Source organism: Pagrus pagrus (genome assembly GCF_965226575.1).
Source record: "Pagrus pagrus genome assembly, chromosome: 21".
Classification (NCBI taxonomy): domain Eukaryota; kingdom Metazoa; phylum Chordata; class Actinopteri; order Spariformes; family Sparidae; genus Pagrus; species Pagrus pagrus.
This window is the reverse complement of record NC_140208.1, coordinates 9,593,476-9,617,820: the sequence shown is the minus strand read 5'-3', so window position 1 is coordinate 9,617,820 and position 24,345 is coordinate 9,593,476. Positions and strand designations below refer to the sequence as shown.

Genomic DNA, 24,345 nt, shown 5'->3' with positions numbered 1-24,345 from the left:
ATGCCTTGTTAAACATAATCAGATGTAATTGCGGTAGTTACAGGCTTTAGCTGTAATAAGCTTCAGTAATCAGTGCTTCACACACCAGGTGGGGGACCCAAAGGTCATGAGAAAGTAGTTCTGCGCTCCAAAATATTCACATTTATGCATCCAGCTTGTGTTTGATAAGCGAAAATGCTGTGTGTAAGGTTGGCTGGGGTGCCGGTCCGTTTATGCTCAAAAGCTGTTTTTACCGCACAAGCTAAATTTAAAAAATATGGATCTCCAGAGGTAAAAAAGCTGAGCGCTGCAGTCTGTGATACATATCCTCTCCTGACCACCTTCCCACAGTGAAGACAATCAACCTACCTTTATCTTGTGAATTCATTTAATTTCCCCACAGGCACCCAAAGCCCACTGTTCCTTTTCTTTATCTGGCAAGATCATTACAACAAAACCTCATTGTTAAATATAGAGGACGATATAGATATGACTCAGTGGCACCGCAGCAACAACAGGGATCATTTTTTAAACTTGTTCCAACAGATTACAGTCAACATACAGTTTTGGCTCCAGTGCCTTTATTAGTAAAGTGCTCAGCCTAGAAGTACATTCTTATTTACTAACATGCAATACTAAAAACAACCAAATGTCTGGCCTACCGATAGCATGAATGAAAGACATGGCAACGATATTCTCATAGAAAAAAATTACAATGTGAATTCAAGTATACACACAGAACTTCAAGTAATGCACACATTTTTTCCATATAAACACAAAATACAGATTTTTTTTTTTCAAGTTGCAAACTCATAAAACATAGTTGTGGCACATTCTTTGACATGATTTCAGAGTTAGCAGAACAGAGCGACTAGTGGTTTTCTACTGTAGGTGCAGTTTGGGGTCATTAAAGTACATTCTACAGGTTTTCAATAAAAGTAATCCAACTGGAAATGTAGGTCCTGTATAAGTGGATCCATCCTGTGGTTCACCTTTTAATCACAAAGGTTGCTCGAAACCGAAGCGACCTGAAATCTGCGTCACAGATCATTTACACTGGATTTATGTACAGAATCGGTTTGGAAATACATAACCACATTGCACTGACCTGCTTTAGAGGAATACTTTGACATTTTGGGGAAAATGACGCTCGGATTAGTTTAGCTCAAAGCTGCAATGACTGATTTGTTTGGCCACTAGGGGGCAGTGGAAATCAAACATAACATTGACGTATCATCACTTTTAAGGGTGATATGGTGAACGTGTTAGCAAACGAAACCAGTTGTTCAATAATGAGCTTTGGGCTGATTTGTACCTTGCACAGAGGAAACTGTTTCCAGTGTTTATTCTAAGCTAAGCTATCCCTCTCCAAGCTCTAGCTTCTGTTTAAAGGTGCAATATGTAAGAATTTTAGTTTAAAACATTAAAAAACGGTGAGGCTGCTGAGCCCAGAACCAGCTTGGGTTCTGGTACCCATTCCTGTGTTGCTACCCGTTAGCAAACCCTGAAAACCTCCTCCTTCCAGCAGTCCAAAGCTCCTATGCTAATGGTGCAAACAACACCAGCACTCACCTGGTAATCCCACTCCGGGCAGATCCAGCTAATAGGATCGCTAGCTGCACTGCTAACTGAGCTAACTAGCTAATGGCAGCCACTGTTAGCAGATAATAGCTGTCCCCTCTTTGTTTGGAGAATTAATCTGACAGGTGACAATTTCTTACATATTGCACACCTTTAATGTGAGAGTGATGAAACTCCCTGCGAGAAAGCAAACAAACTTATTTCCCAAAATGTCAAACTAATCCCTAAAAATTGAAATCTCCGGTCATTCCAGTGGGACGGCGGCTCTAATACTCAAGCAATTGTTCACACAATACAAAATTATGGGTAATCTCTATATGCATAGATGGCGGTCGGACAAGATTGGAATTCTGATGGACTTTAGCTACCTATGGCGCAGTAGTCAGTGGGTCCTGCTTTCCAGGACGGCAAAACAAAAAGCTCCGTTGCTCAAAAAACAGAGAGGAGAATGAAGCAATTACACATATCTAAGACAAAAACTGGTCGTTGTCTCATCCCCAGGACCAGCACCACATATCCCACCAGGATGATACACAATTCCATGCCTCCCGAGTCCGATACCAAAATCTTTTGCTGCAAGGAGAGAGCCATCTTTGTAGATTTTCAGGCCAGCAGCTGTGACTCGGCTCTCCGCGTGGTGTCAGACAGTTCTACCAGATGTATCCGCCATCGTCTGCCTCGCCCTCCTCCTCCTCTTCCTCTTCTGCTTCCTCTCCGTTGTCCTCTGTCTCCTTCTCCTCTTCATCCTCCCATCCCACTCCACTGCCAAAATCTCCAGAATATCCCGCCACTTCATCTGGAACCAGATATTAAACACATGCGGATTGAATTTGTATCGATAGCGAAACAATTAGCTTGTTGATTAGCTGACAGACGGATAATGATCCAATAAAAATGCCAAACACTAGCTTGTTCTTAGCGGTACGATATTTGAGTCCAAAAAACATTTAAAATGTTCAAAAACAAGTGAAAGAAAACTGCAAATATATTAAAGGGACAGTTCACACAAACCTGAAATATTACCTGTGGTGCTATTTATTCATCTAGATTGTTTTGGTAGGAGTAGCCGAGTTTTGGAGATATCTGCTAAACTATATGGCGCCATGACACAGCGCTGAGGGATGTGGGCATCTACTCATGGACGAGAAGCTCGTGCCCATGACATGTAAACATTAATGGCGTCCACCTCGGCTGAGCTGTGACCATAGTTAGCTAGCCTCTCGTCCATAAGTAGACATATGTTTCCTTCCGTGCGGTGATACGGTTGACCGTGTAGTTCAGTAGAAAGAAAATAGTTCCTATATCAAACCGCTCACAAGGAGGACTGTGGATTATCTCAACTGACCGGGTCACGGTTTCTGTAAAGAGACATTGCTGTTGAGTTTTTCAAATGTAATTTTTCCTTTAGAAATATGTTGTTTTGAGAAAAAAGTGTGTGTTTTCTAACATGAAAGAAATGAGGCAGCTCTGTGATTTAAAGCAGCATTATGTATGTAACGCTGTGATCCTACCCTCTCACTGAAGTTACATAGCGCAGAAACAAGTGATGGGGGTGCAGAGTGGCTGAGACAGAGACACCATTCACCCTATTACAAGACACTGAACCATCAAAATGATATTGAAGCTGTTATTTTAAGGTCAAAAAGTGACATAATGTTGCTTTAAAGTCAAGAAAACAAGAATAATATCGTTTCATAAGAACATTTTAATGACGAGAAGGAGATTTTCCTGCTGTGTCGAGTGCAAGAAATTCCTTTTGCCAAATGCCCCCTTCCTCCTCTTACCGCAGTCTGGGTTGCCATGGATTCTGGTGCCCATCATCTCTCCGCCATGCTGGTCGACGCACCAGCACTCCCCTCGGCTCTGGTCACACTGAACTTTCCTGTAGTAGCCGTCTTCGTCGCAGCTGGGGATGTACATCCCTGCGAGCATGTGCACATGATTATTAGTTGTCAAATATTTATACCCTCAGCACGCCGCCTCGCGCTGCTGAGTGCTGCGCAAACGAGGATGCCAGCGTGCCTTAGTGAACCTGTGATAAGACCATCAGTCAGGATGGAGAGGCTGAAAGACATTTTGGCAGAAAACGCCACAGAGACGGAAGAAAAAAGCTGTTTTGTTTTACACACTCATGCATATGCTGCTGGATGTGATTTCACACAGTATGACGACAAAGTGTGTTTCTTTGTGCTGTGACAGTGGCATGTAAAAAATGTAGTGACAGCCTCGGTGACAGAGCTCCAGTGTTTCGTCCTCCCTGAGGACACTCTTGTCAAACCCAGAGCGAAGTTCTCTAACAAGCAGTGAGTCCCCCCACCACCACCGCCACCCAGCCGTCACCACCACCTCCAAACTAGAGGAAGCACAAGCAATGAGACAAGAGGGCTTCAGGGATGGAAGAACAAGATCTTTGTGTTTGGAGCATGCTGGGTAGAAACTGTGGCATGGGGTTTCACAGAGAGCCAAACAGGCGCATTAGCCTTGCTCTTTCCCAAAGCCAGCGCTGCCCTCTAATCCCCCCACCCCCCCACCCCCCACCATCGCCTGATTAGGGCCTAATCCTAGCCGTGTGCTTGTGATCTCTTAAATGAGCCTCCTCCAGCCTCTCGCCTGCTGCACCGGGCTCCTCGTTACGTAAGAGCACCCAGGAGACCCGGTGCGAGCGCGGGGGCACACGCCAGCTAGGCGGTGCAGTTCACGGCTAACTGCGCAGCCTTGAAATGATCTAAACTGGTGATTTCATGTCGAGAAAAGGTGTCGAGTGGAGAAACCTTCAATCAAACACACATCCTGAACTGCACAGCGCTCTTTTGATAAATGCATTTACCGGGCTTCTTCTTGGCCGCCTCCTGCACTTGGATCCTCTCCAGCTCAGCGAGGCACGGCGGCTCTGAGAGGATCAAAGAAAGAAAAGTGATGACAGACAATACCTAAAAACTGCTCTGCCCAAACTTTGTCTCAATCAATGCTCTTCATAATTACACTTTTTTTTTTTTTTTGGGCGGTATTGATTTGTTTAAGAAGTCTTAGATTTCATTCCCTCAGAGACCGATCGATTTTGGAGAGCTTAGGTGAAAGAACATATGGATGCAGTCTGCGAATGACAAGGAAGTGCACCTCTGGAACAGATAGAAATAGCAACAAAGAGGAGAGAGACGGCTCGTATTGACCCCCGAGGCGATAAATCTTCCCCAAGCATTTGTAGATGTTCACAAAAAATGTTTCTCACTGCATTTCTATTTCCCACAAACCTGGATGACACACATGTAGGGTGACGTCACGTTTTCAGATCGTTATCGGAACACTTCAGCGTGAGGCAGTTTATAAATATCACCGGCTAGTGATGAAAAATTGATTAGGGAGCCGGTGTAATCTATTGCACGCAGGTTAAATGCCCGATCAATGAGATAATCGGCGCGCAAATGAGGTTACCGCCATGAATATCCTGTATTTGTTTAGTAAAGGTCAAACGGTGCGAATGTGCGCCGCTGAGTGGTGATAACATCCGTGGAGACACCTGATCGTTTCACATTATACAACATGATAACCACACGTGAAATGTCAGGAACATGGCCTTCAAAAAGGGAGGCTTCGTTTCTCAATGAATAATTCAAGCACACCGGGGGGTGTTTCAGATTCACTCTGTGATCATGTTGCCTGATATCCTCTCATGTCGTCATGTAACTCTGGTAATCTGCTTTCAACTTCTGTGCAGCCAACAAATGAAACATTTAATTCCATTCCTCGAAAACGAGAACTTTGATCTCGACGGAGCGCTGCAGGAACGAGTGCCACGTTTGCGTTCTTGCACTTCCAGGTCCCCCCGTCTCAATGTCAGTGGGTTTTGTTTAAAAGCCTGAAATAAGGTGTCTGGATTAACAAAAGCTTAAAGGATTATTTCACCCTAAAATGAAAATGAAGTCATCATCTTCTAACCCACGTGCTGATGGAAAGTCAGGTGAAGTTTTGTCGTCCACAAAACATTTCTGGAGCTTCGCAGCAAAAGAGCGCTGCAGCATTCTCCTAAACAACTGAAACAGATGGGGACTTGTTTTAAATCTTAAAAAAAAAAGGCTCCATACAGTCTGTCTGGCGTAATCCAGGTCTCTGGAAGCCCCAAAGACATCGTGTAACACATGATTTGCGTCCTCGACACACAGTCCAGCTTGTGAGACCTCTTCAGACGGGGTGCACGCTAACATTTTTAGCTCAGCAGCTACAGAGAAGATTTCAGCTTTAGTAAGGGTGCAAATAACAACTTTTCAAATCAATTCGGGATCTTGGGGACTTGGATTACACCGGATGGATTGTATGGAGCCATTTTTGGTTTTTTTATCTGTTGTTCTTTTATGTTTTAAAACAAGTCTCCATCTACTTCAGTTGCTGCGGAGAGTGCCGCAACGCTGTTTTGCTGCGAGGCTCCAGAAATGTTTTGTGGACGACGAAACTTCACCTGACTTTCCACCGACATGAGGGTGAGTAGATAATGACAGAATTTTCATTTTTGGGTGAATTTATCCTTTAAAAGACTTTCACGTTTTTGTTCTATAACATAAATCAGGTCATTAAACACCCCACTTGTGAGTTTTCAAAGCTTTTTTTGTCTTTGTCTTTAAAAAGGTTGTTGCTAACTGGTAAAGTGGTGTTCAAGTTTTTTTTTTGTTCAGGGACAAAAAGCCTTTGGAGTTGACCTACAAAATTCATTATCCTGGCAGCACTCTATTGAAGTCCTTCATCAAAATAACAACACTAAACCACAAACCAGACCTTAAACCATATTTGAATATTTAATGACATTTAAAACATCTACGGCACTCAGATGTGGGGATATTGTTTGACCTCATTAAAGCTCAGAAAGCACTAATATAGAGGGTATACACCTAATATTAACATATACTATCTACAATTGTGCACTCACACGTAAAAACAAACAATAAAATTGTGATTGCTGATGTGCAATCAACAAATAGACGAAGAGCTTCTACTCCCCAGAATGAGACAGTCGCATCTACGTGACTGCATGTGGCACCGAGAGGGGAAAAAACAATCGTTTTTCTGTTGAATCTGGACGCCCACGTGATCGACGATGAGAGAGACACCAGGAGGGGGTTGATTGAAGGGAACAGTCTGCCTGATCAGGACACAATGATGCTCTGTTTCTGGACTTCTGTGCTGACCAGGGACTGTCCGAAGGGAACACCATGTTCAAGTGTAGTTCATGGATGTACCTGGTATCAGGTGGTGGAGGACGCTCACGGACGGACCAAATAAACCCCAAGCATGCAGGGAGGGTGAGCTGGGAACGCCTGGCTAGGGGCTCTGTGAGCAGCTGGTTTATCTGATATCTGTTATCTGACATCATAATTAATGTCAGATAAGCATTAATCATTATGTCAGATTATAAAAGACAGACAGTCCGCCTATTAGTAAGTCATTTTGGCTGAATAGGATAAGTATAAGACTCTAGATATCTAAGGAATACATTGTTATGGTAGTTTGTTTTCAGTTGTCAGTTTGGTTATGTTTAGGCAACAATAATAGTCGGGTAGGTTTAAGAATACTGCATTTTCTCAGCAATGAGGACATAAAATTCGCCAGAAAGTGATTTCTGGCAAACCGTCAGATGACTTAGATAATAGAGGTCGTGCCCAGATTGTTCTCAGCAGGGGAGAAGAACTGCTGATCTTGTCTGGGAATATTGTCGGGCCCAGATAAGCCGTGAAAAATAGATGAACGGACAGAAAATTTAAGCGTAGGTTCGTACAAAATGCCGAAGGTTAAAGAGAGGAGAAGCAGAGAAACCTGAATGTGCTTTGAAGTTGTCGATTAGGCCGACGAGTCCTGTTTTAAAATAACAGCCTGTAGGGTGGGGGAATAGTTTGACATCTTTAAAAAAGTACATGTTCTCAATTTCTTAAAGGGAGTTTGATGAAAATATTGAAACTACCTTCACACCTGTGCGCCAAAATAAGAGCAGGAGAAGACGAAGAAACGGGGAAACAGCTAGTCCGGCTTTGACAGTGAAGGAGCTATGAAGTGCTGTAACTATTTAGTACTAGTAGCTGATTGAGAGAACAGAAGCAAATTAAAACAAATAGCAATTTATGTCGCATTTTGTAAATTAATCCATGCCTCCATTTATTTTTGACATTACCTTTGGTGCATTTAATGGCATAATTTATTAACTGAGTCGTTTTATTTATTTATTTTTAATTAATTTAGATTTTGGCAGTTTGGGTACAAATACAGTTTATGCGTTTTTCAACGTCTACAGACCAAAAACATTTTGGTAATTAGGTTTCAAAGATACTCATTTGTTTATCCCCTTTCACAGCAGCCACGGCAGCTTTTTTTGGATCTCACTAGTGGCGAGGAGGTTGGAATAAAGTGACGTCACTGCATATCCTCTGTTTCCCAGTGATGTAACCTTGCTATTACTTCACCCTTTTAGAGATGTGACTCAGAATAGACTAGTGGAGTGGAGATCCCTTCACTCACTTTCCCTCCAGAAGCAGAGGCACCACTCCGCCGTGGAGACCTTCCCGTCCTTGTAGCTGTCGCAGGAGTTGAAGAAGGGTCGGATGCAGACCTCGTACTTGTCCAGGTTGATAGCAGCCAGCTCAGCCTGGTCCAGATACAGGTCGCTGTTGGTGTCCAGCCTCGAGAACATCCAGCCGATGGAGTCCTTGCAGCTGGCCACGAGGCTCTTGTCCAGCGCTGTCAGACAGAATTTGCTCACTTTACTTTAGTTTCTTTCTGTTTCTACAACTTTTCTTTGCATAGACGACTGAGTTGTGAGTTTGGTAGCAAAAGACAAAAAAGCCGCTTTGTGAGTCCCTGACCTGAAGCGGTGCCAGCACCGAGCTTGCCAGAGTTATTCTGCTTCGCGTTTCCATGAAGGAGTTGGAACCAGTCTCTCAGGCGGTCGCCCAGGTCTGCCAGGTCCTGGCCGGTGCAGCTCTCTGAGGGAGCAAAGACGAAGAATCAAAGGATTCAGACACTTAACAGCAATCTGACAAACTCTTCCTCAAAAGACATGCATGGACTGCTTCATGCTGACGTACAGATAGCTGAATGAACGGTTTCCCCTCTGGTTTGTTGGATTTCCATGCTGTCATTTAGAAGTGTACAAACTGCTAATCAAAGAAAACATCATTTCGCAATCAACCCCGCTGCAGCAAATTGCTGTTTCTCTGATAGAAATCCACTTTTCCGTTTCAGGCTAAGCGCTAAGTCCAGAAAAACAGGAGTAACATTTCATCCTTTTGATCAATTGGCATTTTCACGTGCCCGAGAGCTCGGACAATCAATAGTGTTTGGCTGCAATGATAGATAGTGTACACTCTAAATAATTAATTACCACATGATTGAAGGAGCGGTTTAACCACATGGGGGATATTTGGCTAACAGTAATCTCCGAAATTGGTGAGTATTGATCCCCGAAGCACTGGGTTGATTGGATCTGTGAGAAAATTGGAAGTTTGCTTTGTGTTTCTTCTGTTTTTTGAAACCTTGACTCATAAAAGGGATGACAGCGATGCAGATAAGGGAGGCGTGAATCCCAAAATTAGGCTGCACAAACACAAGGAGGCGGCGAGGAGGGAACTTGCCGCGTTTCGTGTCGGTATTCGTGACGGAGGCCGTGGCACACGGGCAGAAGCCGGCGCACATGATGTTCAGGTCTTTGCCCGTGAGGCAGGCCTGCTGCTCCAGCTTACACTGTAAGGAGAGAGAGAGAGATGCGGTTAAAATATTTATGGGGGTGACCGCAGGAAAAAAGAGATTGCTCATTCAGATGAGACAGTGCACTTAGAGAAAGGCAGCAAGAATGAGCTGTCATTTTCCGCTGCCTTCTCATGCAAGGTCAGAATTAAAAAGTGTACATAAATCAATAAAGAGTCCTGGCAGCGGCCGTCGCACGGTGATGCCACTCAAAACCACGTCAGCCATTAATCACGCGGCCGCGTTGAGCCGATGCACTTGTCCTCCCGCGAGCAGTGATGAACTGTGCTGCCCTGCTGCGCCCACGTATATATGTCAGCGCAGCAGGAAACAGCACTTGACTGGACTCCTCTCATTATTTAAAACGATGACACGGCCACTTTCCATTTCTTTTCAGGGATTTTATGGCTGCTGAATTCAGTGATAAAGCGGAGGGAAAATTATCTAAGCGAGCGCTCTGGAGAAGAGATGCCGCTGCAGAATATTTTCTGTTACCTCGGAGGCGTAGTTGTGTCCGTCAGAGCCACAGACAGGTGAGGAGGCGGTGACAGGACAAGGCTTGCAGCTGCTGTCGTGGGCCTCCGGCTGGCCTGACTGCTTGACCCTGAACATGGAAGGGAAACAAGTTAAAATCCAGAATAATTACTCATTCATGTACATCTGCCTTGATTGGTGATTATTCTGATTAATGATTGTTTAACTGTTTATCCACCTTTTATTGCTGTTTACTTTACATTGCCATTCATATTCTGTTTTTGTGTTAACTGCTCTCATACCTCATTTCTCGTCTTTTTATACCCTTTGTTGCGTGCGCTTGTAAAATGGGGAGTGACATTTAACATCTTCAAATCTTCAATCCGTCAACTGACTTTCATTTCATTTCATCATCATTCATAGTGGTCGAATGAACACCAGGACAGCAGATCACCTTTTCAGACACCATCTTGACACCACGCTTCTTACTTCGTTCTCATTTCTCTTGCAGCCAATAAACAAACAGGAGGCCTTGCACCGCAGCACTTAACATGCTTTTAGTTGCTTGTTTTTTTTTTTTTTTGAGGGGTGCATTACCACTTCTCCAATCTAGCCCTTGTCCCTGTCAAGTTTGAATGCACTTACTGTAAGTTGCTTCAGACAAAAGTATCCGCAAAATGAGCGTGATGTAATGGGGACGGACGTGTCTTTGGGGAAGACCCAAATCTTTTGAAATGTGCGAGCGCCATTTGCTTTTTCGCCGTGGCGGGGCGGAAGCAGAAGCCTCGGAGGAGTTTCTCCCCGATCGCGGGTAAATAAAACCAAAATTGACTGCATTGCTTAATATTTGGATGCACAACTACTTCATAAAAACCCCCCCTCTTGCTTGCTTTGCTCTCATACGGTGATTGACTTCATGTTCAGTGAGCACAAGCATTAGGCTCCGCACTTCTGAGGCTGCTACTTAATGACGCTCGGATGGTTTAGTGTGCTTGCGTTCGTGCTTATTACCCATTATTCGACACAGTCTCTCTCATCTCTGGAGTGACTCTGTAAATGAAGCACTTTATTGAAAAAGATAAATGCCTGTCGCAGCAGATAGACTTTGCAGGTAGCAATAATTCACTCCATTAATTCTTTTCAGACTGCAACCCTGCTCATTTGTTTTTCAGTCAGCGAGGAACGAATGTGAATTGATAAATACCTTTCAGAGAGGTCTTTGTGAAGGGAGGAGCATTTGAAATACTACAAACCCCAGAGTTTAATGTTTTAAATAGCCAAAATATATTATATTTTCAATTTGCTTTTGTTGTCATGGTTTCAAGCTCGTCTTCTTTCTTCTCTGCCTCAATTTCCACTGATTAGTTTCTAAAACCGGCCTATTATTGACTAAAGGCTAAGCTCGCTGTCGGGTCGTTCAAGACGTAAGAACACTGTCGCCAAGTGACAATAAAATCAACCTTGGTTCGTTTCTATTTCAAAAATGGTATGATGATCGAAAAAATGAGAAAAAAAAGAGATTACGAGATGTTTTACGGTCCTTTCTTTATAAAAAGTTTAAACAATGGCTGCTAGTTTGCTTACGTCTCTGCAGCTAACTAGCTAGCCAGCCAACGTCGTATTGTTATTGCTGATTTGTGCATGACAGTCCATCATTTTGACATATTTCAATGCAGCGTCGTAATGTTTGTTTTCTTTTGTTTACCTGCCCAGGGACAACAGATGCGAGTTAGCTGACGGCTTAACTCTGGTGCTGTCTCCGTCAGATAAATGGAGAATGGCATTGTAATTATACAAGGAGGATGGCCACAGTAACACAAGAAGTAACCACATCTGAGGACGGCACATAACATAGTTAGTTCCTTAAAGCAAGGCCATGCAATGCAATGCAAAAAGTCATATGCCCTTGCTCACCAATACACTGACTGTTTTGCTGCTTCACCCTGACTCGGTCTGGTATGACCAGTAGCTTATGGCAGCTCATAAAGCTTGTTGTTGTGTAAGTGTCATCATTGAGTCAGTTCACTGACTCTTCTCCTCTTGCGCTGCTGCTAAGGCTACACTAGGTTTTACAATCATCTCAGAAACTTTTTCAGACTGTATATCATGTCTCAATGTTACGGGCTTCTCGATGTCTGTCTGTCCTTCCTGCCTGTTTTCCCGTCTGCCATTTAGATTTAGCCTTCACTGACTTTAGACCAAATGACGACAGTTTTACATCATTTGGTTTTTCTCCTGAGTCATGCACTGATGTATCATGGGGCGCAATTCAGAGACATTACAGTTGTCTGGCAGAGGAATCGTGTTTCTGGCCACCTGATGAATATATGTCCAATATTCACTCTACATAAGCTCTGCTTTTGGTCTCTACAAACGCTTTAGGGAACTTTCAATTTGATAATCATCTGTGGATTTGTCACCTGAGCACCGACTTTCACACACGTCATCTGATCTGTCTGCTTTGTTTTTCATGTATGTGACATAACTGCAGCGATACGCTAAACAAGATGCAAACACAATGTGTAGGTTTTTATGTATATTTGTGTAGTTATACTCTGAAAATCAGCCTTTCCTGTCTCGCTGAGCTGATAAGACTGTCCACTTTCATTAGTTTGCATCTGATTTGATGAATTTCAGTCTGGCTTAACTACATAAATGTATGAGTTCACGAACTGATGATCCATGTAGTTTTAAGTAATTAAACTAAGTAATAGTGGCTTCATTATTAATTAGAACTGAGCCACGAGAGTTCATGATACATCATGCATTAGTTGGGATCATGATGAGTCATGTATTAGTTAAGCATTAATTAATCATGAGATATGTGCCCTTGACATTAAGTGTAAGCCATTAAAGTAGCATCTCTTTCTCCTGTGTCTGATGCGAGCATAATTGTTTTGACTTGAGGTGTAGTCAAGGACGGTCTGTAGAAGTAAATAACGGCCATAAAAATTTTAATCTTATAAGAGATTAAATAATTTAAAATGTATGTAAATAATACCTGATTTTGACATTTAATCACTGCTGGCTTATTAATGTTGCAGTTTACTTCATGTACCATCTATCTGAATTTATGTCGTCTAAATTCATTAATTTTAAGTTGTGCCGTTTCAAAGACTTATTGCAGGTTTATATATTTTTTTAAGTTTCTCAAGTTCAGATAGAAAATTCAAGTTTTCTAAAAATCGAGCTAATTGGTCAATGTTGGCATGCTAACACGCTGAGTAAGGATGAAAAGGTAAACATTACACTTTCTCATGTTTAGGTGGAGTTAGTATTGTCATAAAGTATTCAGTAGTTAATAAACTTCAAAATAAAGTATTTAGTTGCTGAGAAAACAAAATCTATGGTTTTTCTTATGTTCATCATGACCTATTATTTGATCTGTCTTCTACATCTAATTCTGATTACATCATATTTCATTGTTTTAGAGTGTGTTTGTTTAAAGAGTTGACATAGATGAGCGATTTAAAAAAAATCACGCAATCCTCAAGTTGTATTTTGTGAGGTTTAACCTGTTAAGATGTCTTTATATATTTAGTGTCATTGTAAAATTATGCAAAACCTTTTTTTATGAATGATATGCTCTCATACAATATGATCCAGTCCCTGTCTAAAAGGTTATATTGATACAGTCAGACTTTTAAGTGGACAAATCAATTTTAAAATATATTTTCACATCACCTTTTCCCTTAGATAGAGCAAGACTGAACTTAAAAATAGTGTCACAAGATAAAACAGACATTTAGAAAAGTAAAATTTCAGTCATAGCTCAATTCTGTGCTTTGGATTTGTAGGGCAGAGCTGTCTGTGTCCAGTTTTACCCCTTTAAATCCACACAGTTAATTAGTCACTGCTCAGCATGAGTGTTCCAGCTGAAATTACGTCACTCCGCCTGACTCATGACACTCTCTGGCCTTGTTACTGAGTTTAATCAATAGCTCTCCAACCATACACTGAAGGCCTCTCAACTGACACACATCCAACAGCTGTTGACACCGACGCCGCAGAAATGTCTGCAGAGATCTCCTCAACAGCGTCGACGTGTCCCGCAAACACAAAAACAACTCTCCCTCCGGCCGCCGCGCCGAAACCTCCACCTACCTGTGCTCCAGTTTCTTGCGATTGACACACATGGCCCTCTGGTAGCCCTGAGCGACGCACACCTTATGGCGGCTGCACTTCACATTCTGGCACGGGTCCTTGGTGGTGTCCACGGCTGCACACACAAAGACAACAACACATGAGGATCCAGAGGTGTCAATCACAGCTGAGGCTGCTTTCATTCTCTATGTTCGTCACCTCCAGGAGAAAAATATAGAGCTTCCGGCTGCTTTTTTCTTTTCTATGTTTTTTGACAAGGAGCATGTGTTCCCCAGATTGATGGCAAGTACCACTCAAAAAAACAAAAAAAACCCTATTTTATGTGCAGTATAATCACGTTCTGTGTATTTACATGGTCTAAAATCATTTCCCATCCTCACAAACTATCTTTTACACACGCACATGCCATAAAAATCATGAAATGTGTAATGAAAAATATTCTCGCAGTGTGCACAAATGAGCCCATTGATTTTATAGTCAGCGCTGCTGAAAACATGGACGCCTAGCTGTCATTAGCGAGGCAGCCCATCGTCAATAGTACTGCCTGCAGTCTCCAACGTCTGTCTCTGATTGCGAGAAACCCTGACAGCACTGATTGAGCATCTCTTTCTCTCGGCTTGTCACATCTCACTTCCCCCATGTCAACTTATCACTGTCTCTCCCCGTCTTGCCTTTTTTCTCTCTCGCACACAAACACACACACTCCATCTTTGTCTCCCACGTTCCCTTTCTTTCTCTTCTCCCCCTCCCTCCCCCCTCAGCACCTCACTCTATCTTTGGAGAGTTGAACCGTTCAATGCCAGCCTCTCTTCCCGCTGATAGACTGAGATGGAAATAGCACCGCGTCCTCCACCTGCCTCAGCCCGTGGTCAATGCCATCCGAAACTGGATGTCACATTGTCCCAGTCCATTTACCGCCTTGCCGGAGAGGCCTCGGAAAACTCACAGGCTCGCGGATGAATTTGAGAGTTGAGTGGCAAGTCGGCGGTCGCTGTGAGAAATTTAAGCTGTGAAGTCCTGAGTCAGCTCCGAGCAGCTGCTTTGCAGTCAACACGGTCAACAGACGAGGTGGCTGGCAGCCAGATCCCTGCAAATCCCGAGACTAGGTGATACTCTGGTGCTACAGCAGGGACGTTTGAGGGAACAGTTGACTTTTATGGATGACATGACAACTCAGAGGGAATCCAAAAATACTGGAAGGAGGCTGTGAGCCTGTGGTGCTTTTTGTTCTATACGATCAGGTATTTTGAGACTAGGCTGGCGACTGCAGTTTATGAAGAGCCGAAGTCCTGATCCACTTCCGAGCTAGCTTGTTATTTACAAGCCTTTGTTCCACAACGCATTTTTATCGTGGAGGTTGAGAATAGTCCCATTCAACCAAGCTTCTAAGATACCTACCTGCCCTGTATACGCCACGCTGCGATTCACCACTATTTTTACAGCAAAACTGGCACATATATGAAGGTTTAAGTAAACCTGCTAAATAGGCAATTGACTCTGTTCCCACTTCTGTTTTTCTTCTGGTGTGTCCTGTTCAACGTCATGAACGTGGCGGAAAAATAAAAAAACATAAAAAGAAGCATGGAGGCCAGTGACAATACTGTATAACTGTGGGTACTTTTTTATTTTCTACCTCAGTTTCTTTTTTATCAATCTAAACGCAGACTGAACGGCACTGCTATAAAGGTGCGATATGTAAGAATTGGCCACCTGTCCAATTAATACTTATCACCAGAATAAAGGTTGATTCATGGTTGCATGTAGGCTCTACGCAAAGTTCACTCTCTCGAGCCCAGAGACGAAGAGCAACACTGCAACAGCCGAAGAGGTCAGTATGTTTACTGGGGCAACTACAAGTCAGAACACACCCAAAAAGGGCAAAATTAGGTTGTCCACCTGGTTTTGATGTTTTTATCACTACCTGCAGTGAAGACGATAAATATCTGTGACTACCGCGGAGTCATTTGACTGCCAATTGTACCTTTTCCCTTTGTAGGCAAATGACAGATGTTAGTGGGTTTTTTGTCCAGTGTTAAAAAAGGATAATGCACTATGCAAACCTTGAAAAATCAAAAAATTGGAAGGACCTTCACTGGTAAAATTTCACAACACAAACATCACACAAAAAAGTATTTCCACATACACAACGATGGGAATGTGAGAGCTGTATTTCTTTAAATATAATTTTGAGCTATAAAAGCTGAAATGTAATGCTTTTTTAAAGTATCCTCTATCCCCAAGTGTTACTCTCTTATGCTTTTTCAATAAAAAGCTAAAGACCAAAAATGTAATTGCGTCCTACGTTATATGAGCTCTGAATCCTAACAGCTCACCTGAGAAGAGGAGCAGAGCAGGGCAGCCTCTGTGGTGTGGTGGAAATATTGGATTTAAATGTTGGTTTTGCCCTCAAGCAACTACTTTATCATTCAGGGCAGACAGAAGATGTCTGTGGGATCAAAATACCTTTGAAGACACAAGAAGCAGCTGGATAACAGGTAGAGAAAATAACATTTTGATGTTCCTCTGAAGGGTCCAGAGTTTTGAGGTCACACAAGGCTGAGTGTCTCGAAACCTTGTTTAAAGAGTTCACTTCAGTTTAAAAGGAAAATTATTTATTTATGAAGATCCTGGAATTTCTCAAATCATAGCTGCAGTGGCCTCTATGGGCTGAAAGTTTTGAGTTTTGGCTGGATGTGGTTATGCACGTTGTACTATATGGTACCACGCTACATCACTGCTGCACAGCAGGGTTGCCAAGTCTGCTTATAAGCAATCCTGGGCTTGTTGTTCTGCAAAGTCGTTCACAAATATTGGTAGCCGCGACTTACTCACATGTCTCCTGTCTCTCCCCTCTAAGAAAAATAGTGTGATTTATGCAAGTTTTCTTTTTTAACTACTTAGCTTATATTGCCTGGCATGAAATACAGCACGTTCCCATCATGCAGATCTCATCTTCTGCCAGTGTATATAGATCTGGCAACACCGCTGCACAGGGTGTGGAAAAAGCATGTTAACTCCTCTAGTTAGGGTGAGCAGGATTATTAGACTGAGTGCAGGTTGATTGTCTGTTAAATTTCTGCTCTTACGTGAATAGGACTTGTTTATCAGGTACAGATGAAGAATAAACATTCGTATACATTTTCAGTTATGAACATAACCAATTCAGAGGACTGTTTAGGTTTGGCAGAGGTTTATCTTTTGAGTGCTTTCTCCTTCTATTAAGGTTTTGTTTTACATTAGTTTGTCAGAAAAGGCTAAAAACATGAAAATGGATTTGCAGACACAACACGAGCAGAAAAGTTCATCTTCGCAGACCCAAAGATCAAAGAAACCCTGAACCGTAAGGAAAAATCCCTTAAGCAACGGAGGTTCATGAGACAGGAGCCAACTCCAAAGTAGAGTAGGACCTCAACTGTATTTACAAATAAGCAGCTCCAGGGATACTTCACCCATATCGAAGGCAATAACTAGAAAATAGACATAAATGAAAGAAAAATAATATCAGCGAGACAGTACCGGTATTATCATAACTGATTTCCATTTGTCCAAATTCCACTTGTCAGGAAGGAGGAAACTCATAAATATACAGGACGATGCTGGATTCTGACAGAGCTGAAATAAAACCTGAAAGTTGTTCCATATGAAATATTTCGTGACTACTTGACTTTTATTCACTTCATCTGTTCCAGCAGGTATTCATCTCTGTCATGATTTAACCCCGGCGGCTGAGCAATATCCAGACTGCGGCGCCGATGGTGCATTTGTCTGCTATTTCTCTTTTGATTTAAGACATAAAACCTCTTAAAAATCACCCCAGACTGTCACCATACATATCATTTTGACTTTTTCTTTACGATAAAGAAAGTAAAGACCTCTCATATTTTCTGTATGCCTCGATGGATCACATCAGTTCTCTACAGCGAAGGTTTTCCTCAGGATTTCTTCTGGTTTGTCATGTTGGCGGTTGCTATCAGACGTTTAACATTTCATTTCTTTAACAAAAAGGCTCCAGTCATGGACCATAAACCTTTATGGAAACTGTATGGGGTTTTTTTTTTAGTGGTGTAATATACCTCAAACTATTCCCACTTTCTTCTGTGCCATTTTATTATTTTTAGGCCACTGAGCAGTGGCTGTACCTGCTGTCCACTCGCACAGAAACGACAGCTACAGACTGTGCAGTGAGCCGTGCACAGCACAGACTGAATGTATGAGGAAGAATCAAATAAAACCAGAAAGCACTCAGAGAGCACACGCAGGTACCAAGGCTGTACAATCCTCTTTATGTGTTGGCTTAATAATAGAAAATGTAGGTCTGAATCTGGCTGAAATGTGCTCATAGTGAGATAAAATCACACATTACATGCATAGCTGATGGTGGCCATGATTTCCTGAGAATATTTTATTCCCATCCAGTAATATCATGGTTTTACAGAATGGTGAATATCATTCATTGCTGTGGATGAATTGAGCAGCATTTCAAATGAATCAGACTCATGACCCATGGCTTACTGCTACTGCTGCAGCTCCACCAGTGAAATGTCATCAGGTTTTGCAGGATTGTTGATACTGTACAGTCGGTGCACGTGCCATCTACTTTGGTTTTAATTGCACGATACATTTTTTGTGATTTATGTCAGAAAAGGCCACGCCCACAAGAAATTTGGCAATCAACAACAGAAAAACTGGAACAGAAAAAAGACCAACAAGTAATGTTCTTCAATAGCGATTTTGATAGCGAGGTCATCAAATAAATGAAACTTAAGGTTTGTTTATGTTGTAACTTTATGTCTCTCCAGATTAAACTTTCCTATTTTTCTCCTTTTAAAACACTGTGCTTATGCTCTGGTTAGGTTTAGGCACAAAAACGACTTGGTTAGGGTTAGGAAAAGATTAGCTTTGGCTTAAAATACCTGTTTTGGTCGCCACAAACACAGCTTGAAAATGTCCCCCTCAAAAATATCCATCATTTGATCCGTTGTTCAAAGAAAAAGGTTGATGATAGCCGCTTTAAAGTAAGTTGAAGAATTCAAGAAACACTAAAAATATACATTTACATACAGCCACCTGTGAGTGCAGCTGGATTTGCATTACCCACTGTAAATAATCATGTTAATTGGTGTAACCTTTTACTGAAAAATATATTTTTTAATAATGTTAACACACACCATCGCTCTGCTGTATGTTCCCATAGAAACACAGCTTGGCGTTTCCAGTATAGTTTCAGCTTCTCGCTCATTGCTGCCCATGTTCAGCATTTATGAGCACCTTCAAGTCTGCCTCCGAGCTACATCTTAAAACGAAAACACATCGCTCACGCGGTATTCTTATACGACTCCTACATGCTGAAAATGAAAACCAAACACAAGATTTAATTTGCATTAAAGATCAAGAGTGTTTGCCACATCCCCTGCTTGAGAATCGAGACTCCGGCGCTGATAGAGCCGGTGCGTGTACGAGCCGTTATGGGTTTTAAATCCTCCTGTAATCATGTCAGCAAAAGCGTCGGGACTGCTCTGAGCCTGCGACCAATCTCTCTGAGGTTATCATTATTATTATTATTATCCAGAACATAAAAGAACATGACTGCTTTTCTCAGCTTCGATCGGCTCCCTCCCTGTTGTCTGCGCTCACATTTGAAGCCTTCCATCAAGGGCCTTCATCACCCATTTGTTTTACATTCAAACTGCCAGAGCGTGCTTTTAATAAAGTCCTTTAGAGGTTCAAGACGAAAAGAGAAAAAAAGGAAAGTGTGCTATAGACCTGTAAAGAAATCTTAGTGCCCGTCTGCAACTGAAAAGACTTAACTCTGATAAATATTAAAAGGATGAGCGAGACAAGCCCGTTTGACAGCTTTAAGTGAATTAGCTTCAACTGGATTCGCAATTACTGTCTTCCTAGAAGACTCTTTTTAGATTTAATTGGTGGTCGCTGTGTTAAAGCAGCCTGCAGCTTTTATTCAACTCCAACGGAACGATAATATTATTTACGTCTGATGAGAGAGGATGCAACAAATTATGCCTGAATAATATCTCGCAGTTGTTGTACAAATGGAAGCATAATCACACCATTATTACATTTTTTCTCGAGGCACAAGAGACGTTTCACCTTTCAGCTGAAACAAAGGATGTCAAGGTCAAATGTGGCAGAGAAGTCGGAGCGGCGGGCACCTCATTGTTTTGAAATGGCCTTCAAACGCGGAGACGACTCCGCGGAGCCGAGCTGACGTCTCTATCAGCTCACTTTAAAAAGCACTGAGGATGTCTGAAATCTCCTTTCAGGTCTTTTGTTCTATCCGGGGATCGCAGGTACACCATGTCGGCATTTCCGCTGTCTTGTTGAATTTGCGATGAAGAGGGCCCTGATCAATTAGGTCTGCAGAATTGGTCCCGGTGGGAGCTGGGACTGGGATGAAATCAATGGTATTCAAATGAACATCGCCCACACTACAGCAAGCGAGGCGTTTTCTTGAGACTACATTAGTTATTCCCCCTGTTGTAAGAACAGATGACTGGGATAACGTCTGGAGACGCTTCTCCTCACATCTTTCCTCTTTGATGCGAGGCTTTCATGTGAGGCTGTGTGGGCGTGGCGCTACACTCGACCTCCCACACTCACCTCGCAGCAGGGACACGCTGCTAACCCCGAGGGCCTGCACAATTGGCTACAACACGTATGAATAGCACCTCTCATAACCTGACTCGTGAAGTGATTCAGACTTTATTACATGATCCAGCGCAGAAGGTTTAGCATTTTACTCACTCCATCCACAGTTCGGTGAAACCAGCGCCTCAGGTCAGTGTGACTCCTCTGTTGCAACAAGCGCAGGTTCAACTGAACGGCAGCCAACCAGGATCGACTATGGATTTGCTTTAAAATACCAGTGGTCCACATGGATGCTGTATCTGGTTTCTAATTTCTATTACCTCAAAATTTTCTCTTGTAGTATCAGTTCATTTCTTGTTATTCTTAAAAATGTAGGGTTTTTGGTGGCTTCTGGTGATTTAAATCTCCAGCTGTGTTCGTGGTGATAAAACAGGTATTTTAAGCCAAAACATGATCTTTTCTTAACTCTAACCAAGTGTTTTTTGTATCTAACCTAACCAGAGCATAAACACAGTGTTGTGACAAGAGAAAAATTTTAAAATGTAACCTTAAGAAGCGTAAAGTTGTAGCATATCTGTGGTTTGCAGAAAAGTACACTGCCAACATTTACTTTGGCGAAATGGGTTGAAAACGGTAAAGTTGAGGCAAAACAATGAGCTGAAAGATGCTACAGGGCTCCGCAGAGCTGAGGGACACTGCATGGTCATGTGATTAATCGTCTATCACAGGCTAATTTCAGCCAATCAGATCAACAGATGGAGAACGCTACCAGTGGGGCCAGTTTGTAAATCAAACTCTTGTCGAAGCCTTTGAGAAAAGCCTCCGGTTCTGATTTGACAGATGCTAGCAGCATCCATGCTGACCTCAAGAGGTGCCGCCATTGTTGTTTTGAAACAAAACAGTCACTTATCCTGCTGGATTGTCACAACAAAACAACGTCCATAGCTGGCTGGTCGCTGGTTGTTCCTCAGCCGACACTAATTGGGTAAATACCTGTGAGTTTGGACACAAAGCTTGAAGCCTGGCAAAATGGATTTGCGAAATGCAGCTTCATCACATGGCAAAGAGGTGTGCACTCTCTAAGGGCTTTTTAAAATAATTTCTCTCTTGCATACAATGACCATTTGACTGAAATAACACAGAACCGTTCACAGTTTTCACATCTATTCCTCCTTCGCAGCTGATTTTCTAAAAGTGAGATGTTTTTTTTCCCAACGAGAAACAGACCCCATGGAGGTAAATGGAGCCTGGTGGGAGTTCTGACTTGAGCCCTCAGCAACAAAGGCAATTATAGCAGGCTTTTCAAACTAATGGATCTAACTGAAGGCTCTGCCTCTCTCCTTTTCTGTATCACAACCGCGTTCTCACCCTCCACAGGCTCTGACACCCCGGACCAGCGCTCACCTCGTGCTGGATGACCTCAGACAAGTGCCGCAATTAAGAGAAGCCAGCACTTCAATAATGTGCACTGCACTATTTTATTGTCTGGACCAGATGTAAAAGGCAGACTGCACTTAGCATTGATTATGCTCGAAGAATCTAAAATACAGCAGATTTTTTTCCTCCGCAGTGAAACTGGTCGTTTAAGTAAAGCCATTTAAATATTGAAAGTCTTTGCAAACTGCCTCTGCATATAGCACACACTGACACACTCAGGCTATAAGTGGGAGACGCTTGAGATAAAACCACACAGACACAGAAAAATCTTTTCTAATCAATCAAAATAATTTCTTACTTTCATCAGAGCCCATGTTCTCTTCTGTGTTTTTGATGTAGTCATCCTGGAAAGAAAACATATTTGCATTAATGGATTCAATAATTCAAGTTAAGTAACACGACGGAGGAAGTGTGCTCTTGGCCTCACGTGTAATGAAAATTCAGAAGAGCATAAATAATGAAGGAAGTTAACAGACATGCAAAATGACACAGAATCTTTGCAGCATGCTATGAATAGCAATTTCAGTGTGAGTATTCATTGAGCAATGCAAATATATTCAGCACTTATGTTGAAGAGATGGGTTTCAAGAGAGCGGGCGAGAAAAAATCATAACACATACATTTTTTTTTAGTCCACGTTAAATCAATTTTAGTTGACTGATTACTGATTTTTAATTACAACTAGGCATATTAATGATGAATCAATTAATCGCCTTAAGAATTTAACCACAAAAAATCAGAGATGGGCATACAAAGTGATTGTATTGTCTTTAAGTCATTTAGTAGCCTCAATGAAATGAATGAAATAAATAAATTTTTTGTTGTTGAGCTCCGCAATTAAAATGACGGTACGATTTTGAGATCAAATCAGTGGTTAAATCAGTTTTCTAATGTAAAAACATCCAGAAATTACATGTATTATTTATAATTTAATGATAATCGATTGTTAAGGCTGCCGACTATCAATTGAAGAAATTGCTTAAAATTTGCATCCCCAACACATTTCAACTCATTGATTTATCTCTTTATTTTGCTCTTTTAGTTAAAATAAATAAAACAAACTACACACTGAAATGTAACCAAGTGCTAACACAGCCAGGAAAATAAAGAATCTTTATCAAAAAAGAGATTATATTTCCATCTGGCATGTTATTTATCGCTATCCCTGCAAAACTTCACTCTTTTGCTGATGACACTTAATTATACTTTCCGAAAATGATTTTAAGTGGTGTATGGATACACATTTCTGTCAGAATAGTCACATACCAACCTGGTTTATTGCTTGCTATTATGCATAGTCTCAAGTTCATAATTTTATTTTATGTTATTACTAGAATAGGTTTACATGCTTTCATGCTAAAAAACACTCAGTTTTCTCATGTCTCTTTAAGGTCGCCCCTCCTGAAGCCCCAGTCTGCTCTGATTGGTCAGCTCACACACGCCTGAGCCAGCACTGCTCACCCTGTGTTCAGTCGACTCTTTTGTATTTTCAGCTTCCAGTTAGCTTCACTTCTACCATTAATATAGGCATAAATTATGCAAATGTGTGACACGGTGACTTACGAGGCGTTTTTCGGAGCAGTGTTTTCTGTGGGAGAGAGGAGCTTTCGTTGTCGCGGACTTTGGGCTTTTTAACTTTCAAGACCTTTTACGTGCACAAAAACCTATACAACACACTGAAGGACAGGGAAAAAAGGAAAAAGCATAATAGGTCTCCTTTAAAAAAAACAAAGTCTATATTGTGGAGCCATTCTTGAAGATGAGATCATATAAGGCTTGTTTACTACCTGTGGCTTGATTACAGTCGTTAACATTTAAGTACGCGGCTACACATCAGATCTGTCCGTCCTCATATGAGTCAGTGAGCAGTCTGAGATCATCCAGCTTGGACCCTTCTGGCTGTTTCCCCCTGAAGGATTTGTTCTGGAGGTGACTTTGCCTCTGAGGGCCTGTAGGCTCAGTGTGAATGCCCTGAGGAGATCAGGCTGGCTGACTCAGATAATAACTAGAAAGACATGTGTACTACAAGGCCTCCTTAAAAAATCTTTGTAGCGTCTAAAGGATTTTCTGAGGTTTTTTTCTTAGAGAGAAGATTTTTATCAGTCTGATGGGTTTACGCTAAATATTTAGCTTACCATGGCACAAAGACTGAGAACAGGGAAGCAGCTAACCTGAAAACAATTGTAAAACCTACAGTTTTTATTGGACGGAGCCCAAGACAAGCTGTAGGTTTTACAGTTTTGTATGGCTTGAACAAAAAAGATATAAGGTGTTAAGTTGTGAGTCTTGGAGGCCCTGGTATGCTGATTTTATTAACTCTGTGAAGAGCCTGGGTAACTGATTCCCCCGTCTCTAGTCCAGCTATGCTAAGCTAAGCTAAGCAGCTGTTGGCTCTGTCTTCACATTTGGCAAAAAGACATGAGATAGATACTTTATGGGTTG

The 24,345-nt window shown here is 42.0% G+C and overlaps 1 protein-coding gene across 1 annotated transcript; it reads right to left on the bottom strand.

Annotated features, from left to right (window-relative positions):
- Positions 1 to 538: 538 nt before the first annotated feature.
- LOC311250929 (testican-2) lies at positions 539 to 22,247 on the bottom strand. Its single transcript, XM_084343084.1, has 9 exons — positions 22,202 to 22,247; positions 13,861 to 13,975; positions 9,778 to 9,886; positions 9,171 to 9,279; positions 8,403 to 8,522; positions 8,059 to 8,277; positions 4,388 to 4,450; positions 3,345 to 3,482; positions 539 to 2,356 (listed from the first exon to the last, which is right to left on the bottom strand). Exons 1-9 carry the CDS (start codon positions 22,215 to 22,217, stop codon positions 2,211 to 2,213), a joined length of 1,035 nt encoding a protein of 344 aa, XP_084199210.1. The 5' UTR covers positions 22,218 to 22,247; the 3' UTR covers positions 539 to 2,210.
- Between the last annotated feature and the right edge of the window lie 2,098 nt (positions 22,248 to 24,345).

Coding starts and splice junctions, on each gene's coding strand:
- LOC311250929 (XM_084343084.1), bottom strand. Junction 9,280..9,777: donor GACACAACTACGCCTCCGAG/GTAACAGAAAAT, acceptor CTCTCCTTACAG/TGTAAGCTGGAGCAGCAGGC. Junction 4,451..8,058: donor CCTCTGCTTCTGGAGGGAAA/GTGAGTGAAGGG, acceptor TGATCCTCTCAG/AGCCGCCGTGCCTCGCTGAG.